At 48.5% G+C, this 16,121-nt stretch overlaps 2 protein-coding genes across 4 annotated transcripts in view; one reads left to right on the top strand and one right to left on the bottom strand.

Moving 5' to 3' along the window:
- Positions 1-16,121, bottom strand: part of MRPL37 (mitochondrial ribosomal protein L37) — a 911,410-nt gene that overhangs the window by 17,506 nt on the left and 877,783 nt on the right. Inside the window, exon 2 of the mRNA XM_050803240.1 lies at positions 1,249-1,647. Coding sequence (XP_050659197.1) covers positions 1,249-1,594 — 346 coding nt within the window. The 5' untranslated portion in view covers positions 1,595-1,647. The remainder of the gene's footprint in view (positions 1-1,248; positions 1,648-16,121) is intronic.
- The window catches only part of LOC126962428 (NADH-cytochrome b5 reductase-like), a 30,574-nt gene continuing 16,235 nt past the window's right edge, over positions 1,783-16,121 (top strand). Inside the window, exons 1-4 of one of the 3 annotated variants that reach the window (XM_050803445.1) lie at positions 1,783-1,860; positions 8,543-8,839; positions 12,782-12,930; positions 15,615-15,702. In XM_050803445.1, coding sequence (XP_050659402.1) covers positions 8,642-8,839; positions 12,782-12,930; positions 15,615-15,702 — 435 coding nt within the window. In that variant the 5' untranslated portion in view covers positions 1,783-1,860; positions 8,543-8,641. Of the gene's footprint in view, positions 1,861-8,542; positions 8,840-12,781; positions 12,941-15,614; positions 15,703-16,121 lie in introns of those variants that run through there. The other 2 variants (XM_050803466.1, XM_050803455.1) reach the window with 2 other exon arrangements.

Raw genomic sequence — 16,121 nt, 5'->3', positions numbered from 1 at the left:
AACGTCTAAAATACTGCTAATGCATTCATCCACTTGGTATTGTTACCTGGGTCACTCAAGGATGCCAAGTCTTATGAGATCCTTCCCAGTACCTTGTAAGGACACTGGAAGTGTTTAAAGGCTGAACAATCAGCTTTCAGGAATGGAATTGAGAAGCTTAAAAGGCTGACCAATTGACTTTTTTCAAACCTAGGATTTATTATCTGGCTTAGTCCCCCAATCTTGCCAGATTTGCTTTTTTTTTTCCCCCCTAATTACTCTTTGGAAAATAATGTTCCCACTTATCTCAACCATTCTGTTTTCAAGACCTGCCCCATCCCTATCCTGATTTGAGGAAGATGGAAGAATGGGGAAAGGGATAAACAAGCCTCTCCATGGACTCTGGAAAATAATTTATGGTACTGTTCTAGATAGACAGGCTGGTTTTGGCAAAGTCATTTTGATCTGTCCCTAGTGAGAGTGACAGAGGACTAGACATGGACTTGAGAGGTGACAGGCCTGGAGATTAAACATTCTGCTGTCTCCACTATAAACTCTCTCCATCTACTTTTTTTTTTTTTTTTTTTTTTTTTTTGAGACGGAGTCTCGCTCTGTCGCCCAGGCTGGAGTGCAGTGGCCGGATCTCAGCTCACTGCAAGCTCGGCCTCCCGGGTTTACGCCATTCTCCTGCCTCAGCCTCCCGAGTAGCTGGGAATACAGGCGCCCGCCACCTCGCCCGGCTACTTTTTTGTATTTTTTAGTAGAGACGGGGTTTCACCGTATCAGCCAGGATGGTCTCGATCTCCTAACCTGGTGATCCGCCCATCTCGGCCTCCCAAAGTGCTGGGATTACAGGGTTGAGTCACCGCGCCCGGCCTCTCCATCTACTTTTAAAATGTGCAGTTAATCTCCAGAATGTCAGACCTGGAAAGGTCAATGTGGACTGTCCAGTCAAAATCATTCACAGGAAATAGAGGCCCAGGATGGTCAGCCATTTGCCCAAAGTCAAACAGAGAGAGCCAGGGGTAGGCCTAGAAAGCAGCTCTTTTCACGCTGACACGCAAACTCTCTATTACTCCCGCACAGAGGCCCAGCTCCTTACAACTCAATTCTAACAACTCTCAGAAGATGGGAATCACTACGGCCCCATTTCGCAGATGAAGAAACCAAAACCCACAGAGTTTCAATGTCTCGCCCAAAGCCACAGAGGGTCGGGGTCAGTGCTGGGCAGAGGAATATGTTCCCTTGCCGCCCGTCCCGGGGCCTCACCCTCGAGAAGGCGGCAACGCTGGTGAAAGATATAGCAGGCCTGCTCTTTGTGCAGCGGATGCTCGTGAAGAGGGGGCGAGCGGTAGAACCTTGGGTCCCTGTAGCGCGGCTCCCAGGGCGGAAAGATGGGCCGCGCCAGCCAGGGCACGAAGTGCATCTTCCCTGCATAGGTGATGGGCTCCAGTCCAGGGATCTCGTACACCCTATCCAGGAGAGGAGGCTCCGGCTTCCGCGTGGAGCGCACGCCCCACTCATACGCCCCGCGTCTCGGGGCCCCGAAGCCCCCAAGGCCGAGCTGTCCGGAGCCAGCCAGCGCCCGCCTTGCGGGCCCGGACGCCAACGCCATAACGATCTGTTCGCCTCAAGACCACCACCTGGACGACACCATCTTGCGCGCGCAGGGCCTGCTGGGAACGAAAGGGGCTGGGCGCCAAAGCTCGTTTTGGGAATGGCAGCCAATTCAACCAATCACAGTCAGGATATTCTTGTCTTGCACCTGCCCCCAGCCCGTTCTCATTTTTTTATAGGTGATACCTGCTAAGCGCGCCCCGCCTACCCGGAGACAGGGAGGAACCTGGAAAATCTCACGTGAGGGGAAGCGCGAGCGAGTAGGTGAGTGGTCGTGGTGGGTCCAGAATCGCTACAGGACTTCAAACCTGGACTTAGACAAGGTTAATCGCTTATGAGCAGCTGGAGCTTGGCAAGGCACTTCCCTCTCTGAGTCCCAGTGTCCCTCGCTGTAAAAATAGGGATAGAAATGCCTAAGCTGGCGCACCTGTACAGCGCGCTGCTGCGAGCGCCTCTGCCGCGCTGCCCTTCTCCTGAGCGTGACTGCACACTGCACACCTCTTCCCCAGCCCCAAAAGCGAGCCACTTTCCTGGCTTTTCCTTTCCCTCTGGATTTCCCAGTTCGCCTCCTAGAAGCAAGGACAAAGCAGTGAAGATACGCTTTTGCTCCTTGCTCAACACCTGTCAGCTGCCTGCTGTGTGTCAGGCGCTGTGCTTAGCCCCGGTTGGCATTGGTAAATAAGACAGATGGGAGATGTAGAGCTTACAGTTTAGTGGGAGATGCAGACAGAACGCAGGTAAACAACGCAAACAAATAAGTCAACTGCGATACACACACTCCCTATGCCTTTTCCGTAGTTATTTTTCTCGTTAGCATTTCACACTATCGTACCATCTGTTTTCCATCTTGATCTTGCTTAATAACTTTCTCACCCTAAGATATGAGCTCCGTGAGTGCAAGGGTTTCTGTTTCTTCACTGCTATATCCCCAGCACTGAGAACAGTGCCTGGCAGATAGTAAATGTGTTTAGTGAATGTGCGTATGGTAGAAACAAATAGAGTGCCTTATAGAGAATGAGGAGGGGAAGATTCAGGGAGGGCCTCTGAAGGGAGGTGACCTTTAAAACCAAGGCCTGAGGGGTGGGAAAAGTCATCCAGCCTGAGGCAACGTGTGTCAAGGCCTGGATTAAAGGTGGTGCCTCTTGAACTGAAAAGATAGAGGCTCAGAGGACGCATGAACCAGCTCTTTAAAATTCCTTACTGATGTGGCCAACTTTTCTGCTAATTTTCAAAATAGCAGAGCAGGTGAGACTGTTAAAACGTGGAGAAGGCCAAGAGTTATCCTTCACACCTGTAATCCGAACGTTTTGGGAGACCTAGGTGGGATGGGCCACTTGAGCCCAGGAGTTTGAGATCAGCCTGGGCAACATGGTGAGACCTCCTCTCTACAAATAATAAAAAAAATTAGGCATGGTGGCATGTACCTATAGATCTAGGTACTCAGGAGGCTGAGATGGGAGGATCACTTGGGCCTGGGAGATCAAGTCTGCAGTGAGCTGTGATCCTGCCACTGCACTCCAACCTGGGCAACACAGCAAGACCCTGTCTCAAAAAAAAAAAAAATCAGCATAAAGAGGGGATCAGACCTCATCCACTCATAATGCATACCTGGTCCATAGCATGCAATAAAAATGAATTGGGTTGATGTAACACCATGTACGTGTAGTCTATGAGGCTCTGTGAAGGTAGGAACAATGACCTGTTTACCTCTGTTGCTTCCCAACACCTAGCGCTAATCTTGGCTCCCAGACTGTATTTGTAAACTACAGGGAACCTTCCATATGCCAGGCTGTGCTTGGTGGTAGAATACAGAAAGAATAAGACACCATCCTTTTTTTTTTTTTTGAAACAGAGTCTTGCTTTGTCGCCCAGGCTGGAGTGAAGTGGTGCAATCTCAGCTCACTGCAGCCTCCACCTCCCAGGTTCCAGTGATCCTCCTGCTTCAGCCTCCTGGGTAGCTGGGATTACAGGCATGCACCACCAGGCCCAGCTAATTTTTGTGTTTTTTTGTTTTTTTTTTTTTTGAGACGGAGTCTCGCTCTGTCGCCCAGCCTGGAGTGCAATGGCCGGATGTCAGCTCACTGCAAGCTCTGCCTCCTGGGTTTACGCCATTCTCCTGGCTCAGCCTCCCGAGTAGCTGGGACTACAGGCGCTCGCCACCTCGCCTGGCTAGTTTTTTGTTTATTTAGTAGAGATGGGGTTTCACCAGGTTAGCCAGGATGGTCTTGATCTCCTGACCTCGTGATCCGCCCGTCTCGGCCTCCCAAAGTACTGGGATTACAGGCTTGAGCCACCGCACCCGGCCAATTTTTGTATTTTAGTAGAGATGGGGTTTCACCATGTTGGCCAGGCTGGTCTCAAACCCCTGACCTCAGGTGATCCGCCTGCCTTGGCCTCCCAAAGTGCTAGAATTATAGGCATGAGCCACCGCGCCCAGCCTAAGATACCATCCTTGACCTCAAGGGGGTCCCAGCCTGCTAAACCTTCCTGAAGTCATAAAGCTCATGAGCAGTAGTAAGTTTCCTGAAGCCAAACTCTTTATTCTGTTAAAGAAAGATTCATTGAACACTGCCCTTCTAAAACCAGCAATAGTAAGTGGTAAGATAATTTGGGTAAGGTCTGATCAGGAAGAGCTTTGGACACCAGGCAAGGAGATCGGATTCTATCCAGTAGTCAACAGGAGCTGTTAAAGGTTGCTAAGCAGGGGACTGGTGGCAGATGCGCTGATGGCTGATGTTAGGGAGAGACTGGAATTACATTCTGTGGGACCACCAGAAGCTCCAGTATAAATGGGGGTGGGAAGCAGAAAAAGATCTTACAGGTATGGACTCCTGGGAAGTGACTGGGAACCCAGAAATGAGACTTCCCTGCCCTCTGGCAGACTTGGTGGTCTCCTTCTCTGCCCGCTCACAGACTTGGCCACACTTGATCCTAGCACTTTATGCCTGAGTGAAATTAGTGCCATTTGGAGGCCCCAGAGTGCCCATATAATTTGAAGACAGTTTGGTAATAGGATCCTTGCTCTGTGCCAGCCCAGTGCAGGTGCTAGGAATTGGAGATGAAAGTACCCTTTCCTTGCGCTTTGGAAGCCTAGGGAGAAAGAGCACCAGTCTGGAGGCCAAAGAGACCCAGGCGTGCAAACTGGCCTTCATACTTTTGGCTTCCTGACCTGGGCCTCAGTTTTCTCCTCTATACAATGAGGAGGAGCATGGCCTACCTACATATGGCTGTTGGGAGGATTGAGTGAGGCATGCAGAGCACTTGGCATAGACTCTGGCCCAGTAAGTGGCATCTTTTATAATGGTTATCGTCTGTTTAGTGAATGACTCTCCCATCAGGGCAGGATGAGTGTTTCTCACCTCTGTATCCTGGAGCACCTCATGCCGCAGCCCCTGCCTAGTATGTGTTTGTGTTAGGAACGAATGAAAAATCAAATGCTGGGAGCTCTCAGAGGTAGCTGGCGTTTTAGAGGCATGATGTTTACATCAAATAATGCTCTGTAGCATCAGACTTCTTCTCAGCTCTGCTCTTAGTACTGAGAGGAAGGAACACTCTCTTTTTTTTTTTTTTGAGATGGAGTTTTGCTCCTGTTGCCCAGGTTGAAGTGCAGTGGTACAATCTCAGCTCACTGCTACCTCCGCCTCCTGGCTTCAAGCGATTCTTCACCTCAGCCTCCTGAGTAGCTGGGACTACAGGTACGTGCTGCCATGGCTGACTAATTTTTTGTATTTTTAGTAGAGACAGGGTTTCATCCTGTTGGCCAGGCTGGTCTTAAACTCCTGGCCTCAGGTGATCCGTCCGCCTTCGCCTTCCAAAGGATTATAGGTGTGAGCCACACGCCCGGCCAAGGCGAACACTCTCTTTTACTTTGATTTGCCTGTGTAATTTTACCTTACTGTTTTAGAGACAGGGTGTTGCTATGTTGCCTAGACTGGACTTGAACTCCTAGCCTCAAGCAATTCTCCTGCCTTGGCCTGTGAAAGTGCTGGGATTACAGGTCTGAGCCACCGTGTCCAGCCTGCTTGTGGAATTTTAAATGAATAGTTAGCTTGCAGGTGAGATTTCCGTAAAAACTGTGGAGTCTACATGTAAGTGTGGAGAACCCTGATGAATCCCAAACTGCCCTCACAGAAACATTTCAAAGTAATTCAGACTGTGCACGGTGGCTCACGCTGTAATGCCAGCACTTTGAGAGGCCGAGGCGGGAGGATTGCTTTAGCCCAGGGGTTTGAGACCAGCCTGAGCAACACAGTGAGACCCCATCTCTACAAAAAATAAATTAGTTGGCGGTGGTGGCACATACCTATAGTCCCAGCTACTCTAGGCTGAGGCAGGAGGATCACTTGAGCCCAGGAGGTTGAGGCTGCCGTGAGCCATGATCATGCCATTGCACTCCAGCCTGGGCGACAAGAGTGAGACCCTATCTCCAAATAAATAAACAAATAATTCATAGCCAAATCACCTCACTGATTTGTCTTTCAGACTATGTTTAACCAATAGCCCTGAAATTGGGTTCCTTTATTCCTTCCCTTCTTTCATATTATGCACATTTAAGAATAGCCACTGTGGCTGGGCACAGTGGCTCATGCCTATAATCCCAACACTTTGGGAGGCTGAGGCAGTCAGATCACTTGAGGCCAGGAGTTTGAGACCAGCCTGGCCAACATGGCAAAACCCCATCTCTACAAAAAAATGCAAAACTTAGCTGGGCGTGGTGATGCATACCTGTAATCCCAGCTACTCGGGAGGCTGAGGCAGGAGAATCGCTTGAACCCGGGAGGCGGAGGTTGCAGTGAGCCAAGATTGTGCCACTGCACTCTAGTCTGGGTATTGGAGCAAGGTCTGTCTCAGAAGAAGAAAAAAAAAAAAAAATTAGCCACTGTGCCGTTTCATGAATAAATGAAAAGCAGGACTCTGCCCTCAAGTAGAACTGTTTCAAAGAAGAGAGACACATAAACATGTAACAGTTTGAATGCTGTAAGGTAGAGAGAGACTCATTCATTTGAAAAGTGTTTATTGGCTGGGTGTGATGGCTCACGCTTGTAATCCCAACACTTGGGAGGCCAAGGTGGGCAGATCACCTGATGTCAAGAGTTCAAGACCAGTCTGGGCAACATGGTGAAACCCTGTCTCTACTCAAAATACAAAACCTAGCCAGGCATTGTGTTGGGCACCTGTTGTCCCAGTTACTTGGGAGACTGAGGCAGGAGAATCGCTTAAGCCCAGGAGGCAGAGGTTGCAGTGAGTCGAGATCATGCTGCTATACTCCAACCTGGCAACCTAGGCAACAGAGTGAGATTCTGTCTCAGAAAAAAAAAAAAAAAAAAGAAAAGAAAGAAAGAAAAGTGTTTATTGAGCTCCTTTTATGAGCAGGGATGGACCAAGTGCATGGAGTGCTCACAGGAGAGAGCAAAGCCAGGCAGGCCTTCAACTGCACCTGTTTTTCTCTCTTCACTGTCCATCCATCTCCAGACTCATATCTAGACCTGTTTAATCCAACTCACCACTGGATTTTGCATTTGGATCCTCCACAGGCACTCAGCATACCTCAAACTAAACTCTCTTCTACTTTCCCTTAAAACTCAACTTCTTCTTGAGCCTTCTGTCTACCCAAAATCCAAGCCAGATCCAAGGGGTTGGATGTCCCTTCTACCCCACTATCCCCCCACACTCCCTCACATCTATTCAGTGTCAGTGTCCTATTAATTTCCTCTTCAGTATTTCTCTCATTGACCCCTGCCTTCTCATCCTGCCTGAAGCTGCACGTCTAAATCCTCATCTCATCACACCTGGACCATCACAACCTTCTGTTTCCTGCGATTAAAGAACGATACGTTTTGAAACCAGACATGCCAGAGTTAAAACCCTGGTTGCCACCATTTTAGAAGCTGTATGAAACTCTGGGCAAAGCTGAACTATAGTGGTTAGGATTGCAAACAAAGGTGGCAAAACTAGGGGAAAAAGGAAATAATTATCACAAAAGTCAGATTATGGTAACCTAGGGGAAGTGCAGTTATCAGGAAGGGACACAGGTGGCTTCTGGAATACTGGCAAGGTTCTTTTTACTTGACTGAGCAGTAATTACATAGGTGTTCTTTTATATTTTTAATTAATTTTTTATAATTGAGTTGTAGGTATATATTTTACTTTATCATTTAAAACATTTTAAGGCCAGACATGGTGGCTCATTCCTGTAATCCCAGCACTTTGGGAGACTGAGATGAGAAGCTCACTTGAGGCCAGGAGTTTGAGACCAGACTGGCAACATAGTGAGACCCTGTCTCTACAAAAAGTAAGAAAAAAAAAATTAGCCAGGTGTGGTGGCGCACACCTGTAGTCCCAGCTACTCAGGAGACTGAGGCAGGAGGATTGCTTGAGCCCAGGAGCTTGAGGCTGCAGTGAGCTATGATCGTGCCGCTGCTCTCCAGCCTGGGCAACAGAGTGAGACCTCATCTCAGAAAAACAAAACAAAACAAAACAAAACAAAAATATCTTTTAAAATTCAATGAGACTTTTCTACGTAAAGTGTCAACTGGCACTCAGAGCACAGGAACAGATCAGGAAACCTTGGTTAGCAGCTCTGATTGTTGTGTCCTTTCTTCCGTATAGCCAAGCTATGCTTGGTGGTAAAATATAAAAAGAATAAGACACCGTTCTGTGCTCAAGGGGGTCCCATCCTGCTAAACCTTCCTGAAGTCGCAGAGCTCATGAGTAGTAGAACCAGGTTTCCTGAAGCCAAACCCTTTCCTCTAGTAAAGAAAGATTCATTTCACACAAGGGATTGCCCTTCTAAAACCAATGATAGTAAATGGTTAATGCTCCCTACCAGACAGCAGACCCCTTGGCTGATCCATCTCCATCCCCAGCGCTTGCACAGAGGCTGGCACCTGCAGACTTTGGAGAATGTGAGGAATAGAGAATAACCCCTGTGTTTTCCCTCTCCCAGGCTGGCCAAGGAGCAGGGCCTTGGCCCATGGTCTCATAGAGCCTGGCCTGTTCTGGAAGAGCACCCAGTTGTTCCTTCTAGGCTACCCAAGCCCCATTGATGATGGGTGAGAGGGAGGAGGACGACGACACTGAGGAAGCCTGGCTGCAGCTGCGGCCCATGGAACCCCTGCCCTCCCAGTGCTGTGGCAGTGGCTGCTCACCCTGTGTGTTTGACCTCTATCACCGAGACCTGGCAAGGTGGGAGGCAGCCCGAGCCAGCAAGGACAGGAGCCTGCTGCGTGGGCCAGAGTCACAGGTGAGGGAGGCTGCTTCTCGATATGAGCACCAGGGCGGCAGAATCTACTAGCCTTGGCCCTGCAAAGCACACCTCTAGGAAGCCTTCCCTGACTGTACAGCAGAAGAAAAGAGTACACATAACAGAAGCAAACAGATCCAGGCTCAAGGCCCAGCCCTGAAGCAAACTTATTAGCAGCTGTGTGGTTTGAGGCAAAGTCCCTTAGTCAACCTAAGCCTTAGTTTCCCCATCTGTAAATTGAGGCTAAATGTTTGTGATGTGTAGCACAGAGCTTGACATCCATTTCACTTAACTATGTTTATTGAGTACCTATTATATACCAGGCCCTGTGAGACAGAGAGGATTTGAGAGTGAGCGTGACAGACACAGTCCTTGTCCTTATGGACTAAACTAGCCATAGTTTATTCTAGGTAAATAATGGATGTTAGGGCTGATATTTTTTCTTCTCTGGCCCTTACTGACTTTTTCCTCCTTAACTCCTGCAGGACTTCATAGTCTGGACTAAGCAGATTAGCCCTTTATTGTAATGTTTAGGAGGGTTCACAGTTATAAATGTCAGAACACCGGACTTCATCCCCTGTATTACACAGATAGGGAAACTGAGGACCCATTCCTTCTGGCACTGTGCATAGGTTTTGTTTTGCATCTGTCCCTGTCTTGGTCTCCCGCATCTGAACAGTCTTCCCATTTTCTGTGTCCCTCCTGACTAATGTGGAGTAGAGGTGTCTCCCATTTCTACCTCTCTCAATGCCATCTGGCATCATCATCACTTTTTTTTTTCCTTTTTTGTAGAGATGGAATCTCGCTATGTTGCCAGGGCTGGTCTCGAATTCTTGGTCTCAAGTGATCTTCCCACGTCAGCCTCCCAAAGTGATGGGATTACAGGCGTGAGCCACTTTGCCTAGCCATCATCACTTTTTGACCAACCATTCCTCATTCTTGGGGCTCCAACTAGACCAAAACTTAGTCATTTTTACACACGTTGTTCTTAAGCTATTATAGATCAGATATTCTGAACAAATGCAGTTGTTTTTCTTTTCTTTTTTTTCTTTCTTTTTTTTTTTTTTGAGATGGAGTTTTGCTCTTGTTGCCCAGGCTGGAGTGCAGTGGCGTGATCTTGGTTCACTGCAACCTCCGCCTCCCAGGTTCAAGCAATTCTCATGTCTCAGCCTCCCAAGTAGCTGGGATTACAGGCGTGTGCCACCACACCTGACTAATTTTATGTTTTTAGTAGAGATGGGGTTTCACCATGTTGGCCAGGCTGGTCTCGAATTCCTGACCTTAGGTGATCCACCTGCCTCGGTCTCCCAAAGTGCTGGGATTAGAGGCGTGAGCCACCATGCCTGGCCTTGCAGTTGTTTCTCTGAACCCCAAAACAACATGACATTATTATTATTATTATTATTATTGTTATTATTGCAGAGTCTCACTCCATCACCCAGGCTGGAGTGCAGTGGCATTATCTCAGCTCACTGAAACCTCTGCCTCCCAAGTTCAAGCGATTCTCCTGCCTCAGCCTCCTGAGTACCTGGGATTACAGGCACCTACCACCATGCCCGGCTAATTTTTTTTTTTGCATTTTTAGTACAGTTGGGGTTTTACCATGTTGGTCTCGAACTCCTGACCTCAACTGATCTGCCTGCCTCAGCCTCTCAAAGTAGTGGGATTACAGGTGTGAGCCACTGTACCTGGCCGTATTTTTGCTTTTTATGAAGATAGAGACGGGGTCTTGCAATATTGCCCAGGCTGGGCTCAAACCCCTGGGCTTACGCGAACCTCCCATCTTGGCCTCCCAAAGTGCTTGCTGGGATTACAGGCATGAATAACTTTATATTTAATGTCTCCTTGTATTTCTGCCACTGGAAGGTGGTGATGGGGACTAGAGTGCGCTGGCTTCTGCTAGTGACTGGGGAATGTTTGTGACAACCTCTGTGTTTTCTTTCTTCTCACTGCCCTCCATCTCCACGTGGCTCACCCCTTCACTTCTTTCTGATCTCTGCCCAAATTTCATTTATCTTCCTAACTCAGGACTACCAGACACCATCTAGATGTATTCTTTTATGTGTATATTGTCCATCTTCTTGCTAAAATATCAGTTCTGGCAGAGAAGGGGCCTCTGTCTTTCTCACTGTTCTATCCTCGGCACCTTGAGTAGTTCCTGGCATTACAGTCGGCACTCATTAAATATTTGTTTTATGAATGAATGTGTTTCTCCCAGATCTACTAAGTACCATATCCTGTGTGCTAGGCACAAGGAGATTGGTAATAAAGATGCCAGGGTACCAGTGCTGAAAAAACTCAGCTTACAGAAGGGGGACAAAGAATCACAGGGTTACTTGGCTGGTCACGGTGGCTTACGCCTGTAATCCCAGCACTTTGGGAGGCCGAGGTGGGTGGATCACCTGAGGTCAGGAGTTCAAGACCAGCCTGGCCAACATGGTGAAACTCCATCTCTACTAAAAGTATAAAACTTAGCTGGATGTGGTGGCACACGTCTGTAATCCCAGCTACCCGAGAGGCTGAGATACGAGAATCACTTGAATCTGGTAGGCAGAGGTTGTAGTGAGCCGAGATCTCACCACTGCACTCCAGCCTAGGCAACAGAGCGAGACTCTGTCTCAAAAAAAAAAAAAAAAATTGCAAACAGATGGAAGCAAACAAACACAAACATTTTGTCAGTCCTATAAAATAGCATATTCCAATTTGTAATTTTGTTTTTTAACTTTTAATGAAGCAATAATAATAGGAAAAGATTTTACATTTCCATGGTAACTTATATTTTATAAAATGCTTTTTACATTGTATCTCATCTGACCCTCATGATAACCCTATAAAGTTATCAGGGATGAGTGGCCCTTTTTATAGACTAGGAAACTGAAACCCAGAGGATCAGTTGATATGCTGAAGACTCCACAGGGAGGCAGTAGCTGAGCTGGGGCTAAACCCAGTTCTCCCAACTCCCAGTCCAGTGTTCCTTCCAAAGCACCAGGCAGCCGTGCCGGAGGGTACCCAGGTGCTCTGGCTGATGATGAAGAGGTCATCCTGGATGGGGGGTGTGGGAAGGGCCACAGTGGAGACAAGGCCTCGAATGCCAAGCCCGAGAATTTCTGTCGATTCAGTGATATTGTCGGCACTACCATGGGTAACTGGGGTTCCAGAGTTGGTGCTGCGGGAACACATGGTGCCAGGCCCTAAGCTGGGATTGAGGGGTCCCAAGAGTAAATGGAGTATTTTACAGGAGAGAAAGGTCTGTGAGTCACAGCATTCAGAGAAGGCTTCCTGGAGGAGATGCAGGTTGGGGTGGAATGTTAAAGGCAGTGGGCTGAGACTTCCACATGAATTTGAATCTTTGTCTACAATGTGACTGTAGACAAGTAAGCCAGCATGACTCAACTCAGGCCTCAGTTTCCACATATGTAACATACAGATATTGGGTTAGATATTCTGAGGTCCCATCAACTTATAAATTATGCAAATCTGGATTTTAGCAGGTTTGAAGAATGGGTATGTCTTTTACACATTGGAGATGAATGTTCTGGATAAGAGGGCACTGCTTGAGCTAATAAAGACTCAGAAGTGGGAGGCAGCAGGGTGTTCCTGGGAGGATGAAGAAAAGTGTGGCACCAGATGCCTGGGAGATAAAATGGGGTGTGAGGGTCATCCACAGGGCCCTTGAGTGTCCAGGTAAGGAAGGAGCCCGCACTTTACCCTGGAGCTGAGGGGAGCCATGGAATGCTTAAGAGCAGGATAGGCTCAAAGGAAAGCGCTCTGGCATTCTTGGATCTGATTTTCAAAGGGGAGTAAGGTGAGGCTAGTGTCCAGTTTACAGGAAACTTCCCGAGCCAAGACAGCCTCTCCTTGGGGACAGTGGGAAGGATGCTATGGATGCCTGTGTGTCTGTGGAGCCCCGACCTCTAGCTGTTGGATCTCTTCCTGTTGCAGAGCTGCCCCTCCAAGCTGAACCCAGAGACCTTCGTGGCCTTCTGCATCAGTGCCGTGGACAGACTCACTAAGGACACATACCGTGTCCGGTTTGCTCTACCCGGGAACAGCCAGCTTGGCCTGCAGCCTGGCCAGCACCTCATCCTACGGTACACTCAGGTAGCGGGAGGACCAAAGCTTCACAGCCCTGCTTTGCTATTTGCTAGCTGCTGGCCTTGAGCAACTAGCGTACTCTCCCTTAAGCCTCCATTTGTCATCTTCAAGATAGATGCAGTGACACATGACTCAGAGGGTTCTTGGGATTGAACTAGATAATGCATTTTCATAATAAATAATAACAACACAATCACTTTAATAGCACTTACTATCCAAGGCACAGTTCTGTGTGCTTATAGGCGTGAAATAATTTAACCCTCACAAAATCCTGTGTGGTAGGTGCAGTTATTTCCCAGAGGAAATTGAAGTAAGAGAGGTCCAGAAACTTGCCAAGGTCACACAGTTAGGAAATGTTGGAGCCAGGATTTGAAGGCAAGCAGTCTGGCTTTAGAGCTTGTGGTATGAACCTAATATGATTAGTACCAATTGATAGAATTGAGAATAAAGGGCTTGCCCAGCACCACATAGCTAGTAAGTCACAGAGCCAGGATTTAAACCCAGACAACCTGGCTCCTGAGTTACACTCTTTACCACTCCTCTGAGGTTCCTACTTCCTCCCAGTCTACTTAGGCACTCTACTCCCACCCCAGTCCCCACCCCTGCCTGCCCAGAGACAAGACCCTTTGGAATGTCCGGGTAGAGTTGTCTGTTAGGCTGTTGGCTCTGTGAATCTGAGGCTTAATAGAGAGATCTGAGCTGCAGGCATGGGTTTGGGAGTCATTGGCACATACCTGAGTGGTATTTGGAAACGTGTGCATGGAAAGAGAAAGGCGCATAGTACCAAACCCTGGAAACACCAGCATCTATGGCATTGGCAAGAGGGGGAGGAGCCAGCAAAGGAAACAAGGTGCGGCCAGAGGAGAAGGTGGAAGCCAGAAGAGCACTTACTGCTGCTCAGACTCTGGCCACTTGCTTCACAATGGTCCCTGGTATTTGTGTCCAGCTCCTTCTGGCCTGTGGCCTGGCCAGCAGTCCTAGAAGTTCACTATCCCAGTGGGCAGGAGGGGCCACAGGGCAGGTCACAGTCCCAGGCATCCTTCCATCCATGAACCAGAATGCCCAGAATTCCCTGCCTCCAGGCTAGCTCCCCTCCTTCACCCACTCTGTCCCTGCAGTGACATCCCTAACACACATATTTGACCATGTGACTCTGGAGTGCAGCATGGAGGCAATGTGGCACCCCAGAAGGTATCTGAGGTACACATTGCCTCCATGATGATGTCCTAACCCAAGGCCCCAGCTTGCTTTCCCACCATGTTCTTCTCCCTTTGCCATCCCACCCCTGCCCTGGTCTCAGCCTCCTGCTCCACACCCGATTCCCGCCACCCTTCCTGTCCCAATTTGCCCTTGTCAGTGGCTGGCCTATCCTGCAGTGCCCACCTCCAGGAGGTTTCCTAGGCTCCCAGAGGAGACTGCACACTCCCTCTGAAATGTATCAGTTTTACCTCTGTTGCAGCAGACGTCATAGTGCTCTGCAGCCAAGCCATGCTCTATGCTCTGTTCCTTATGTCCCCATTTGTTTCATATGCATTTATTAAGTATTTCTGTCCAGCCCCTCATGCTTTTGGTGCATTGAGACAGGGCCTTTTTAATCTTTGCATACCTCAGAGAAGAAAGTTTTGTACGTAGTAGGACTTGAGAGAAGACTGCTTAGGGAAGCTCCTGGGAAACTCTGAGGAACAGTGGTGAGGAACCCATCTCTGAAGTTAGAGCTGTGATTGAATTTCAGCTGTGCAAGTGACTTCACTTCTCTAAGCATTGAATTCCTCATTTGGGTTGTTGTTTGAGTTAAATGAGATAATGCATATGAAATGCTTGATACATGCATACATTTAATACACCATGGCTATTACTGTGACTCATGGTGGTTATCCTGACCCTGTTTTTGGTAACATAGAGAGGATTCATGCATGAGACAGGGCTTCAGACTAGGGCCCTTTGAGGATCCTTCCAGTCCTAATGCTTCTGTCAGGTGCTAGTAAGTGTTTAATAAATGTTAGCAGTTGTTTTTATCTTTATCACTCTGTGGTCGAGAAGAGGTCAGGAAAAATGACAGTCATGTCTTCAAAACAACTCACATCCTCAGTGTACTTTTTGAAGCACTCTCCCATCCACACAACTGGAATGCAGATAGCTGTCCCCATTTTACAAAAGCGGCCACGGGAGATGAGATGATCTACTGGGATCTCACAGCCAGCACGTGGCAGTGGATGAGCCCAGTACTCTTTTTTTTCTGTTGCATCTTGCCTGCCTCTCAGTGAGGACCTTTATTTTCACCAGCCTGGCAGAGGAGGTAGCTCATAAGGATTTGCAGTTGTTTGTTTGTTTGAGACAGAGTCTTGCTCTTTTGCCCAGGCTGGAGTGCAGTAACATATGATCTCGGCTCACTGAAACCTCCGCCTCCCGGGTTCAAGTGATTCATGTGCCTCAGCCTCCCGAGTAGCTAAGACTACAGGTGTGCACAGATGTGCACCACCACATCCAGCTAAATGTTTGTATTTTTAGTAGAGACAGAGTTTCACTATGTTGTCCAGGCTGGTCTCAAACTCCTGACCTCAAATGATCCACCCACCTCGGCCTCCCAAAGTGTGGGGATTACAGATCTGAGCCACCGTGCCCAGCCTTAAAAGGGTTTGTTGAATGACTGGCTGACTGACTGCATGCTTCTCTTTCCCAGAGGGATAGTAGATGACTTAGAAATTCAGAGAGCCTATACGCCCATCAGCCCTGCCAATGCAGAAGGATACTTTGAAGTGTTAATTAAGGTGAGTTGACCTTCGAGGATGCTCTCAGATGCCGTGGACTTGTGCCTCCTCTGCCAAGTTGGTCATGATGGGGCAGTTCCTACCAATGTGGGGAAAGTCAGGGTTCACGGAAAAGGGGGCTGACCTGAGGGAGAAGCAGGGACAGGTGAAGGAGGACTTCTTCCATCTCCTTTCCTGGGGAAGGGACTGCCGCTAGTCCACCAACAAAGGGCTGTTCCAGCGTGTTCCTGACAGATTTTACTAAAAGATAACTCCGACTGAGAAGGGGAAGAAGGGAAACTGCTCGCCTCACCTTCCCGCCATCTGTGGAGAGTGAGCACCAAGCTGCACAGGGAAGGGGAGCCAAGGCCCCCTGCACCCACTGTGTGCTGAGCACAGGGGTCCAGAGGTGAGTCAAGCACAGTGCCTACCCTCAAGAT

The sequence above is a fragment of the Macaca thibetana genome, chromosome 1 (genome assembly GCF_024542745.1).
Source record: "Macaca thibetana thibetana isolate TM-01 chromosome 1, ASM2454274v1, whole genome shotgun sequence".
Classification (NCBI taxonomy): domain Eukaryota; kingdom Metazoa; phylum Chordata; class Mammalia; order Primates; family Cercopithecidae; genus Macaca; species Macaca thibetana.
The sequence above is the reverse complement of the archived record's forward strand: the minus strand, read 5'-3'. Positions and strand labels throughout refer to the sequence as shown.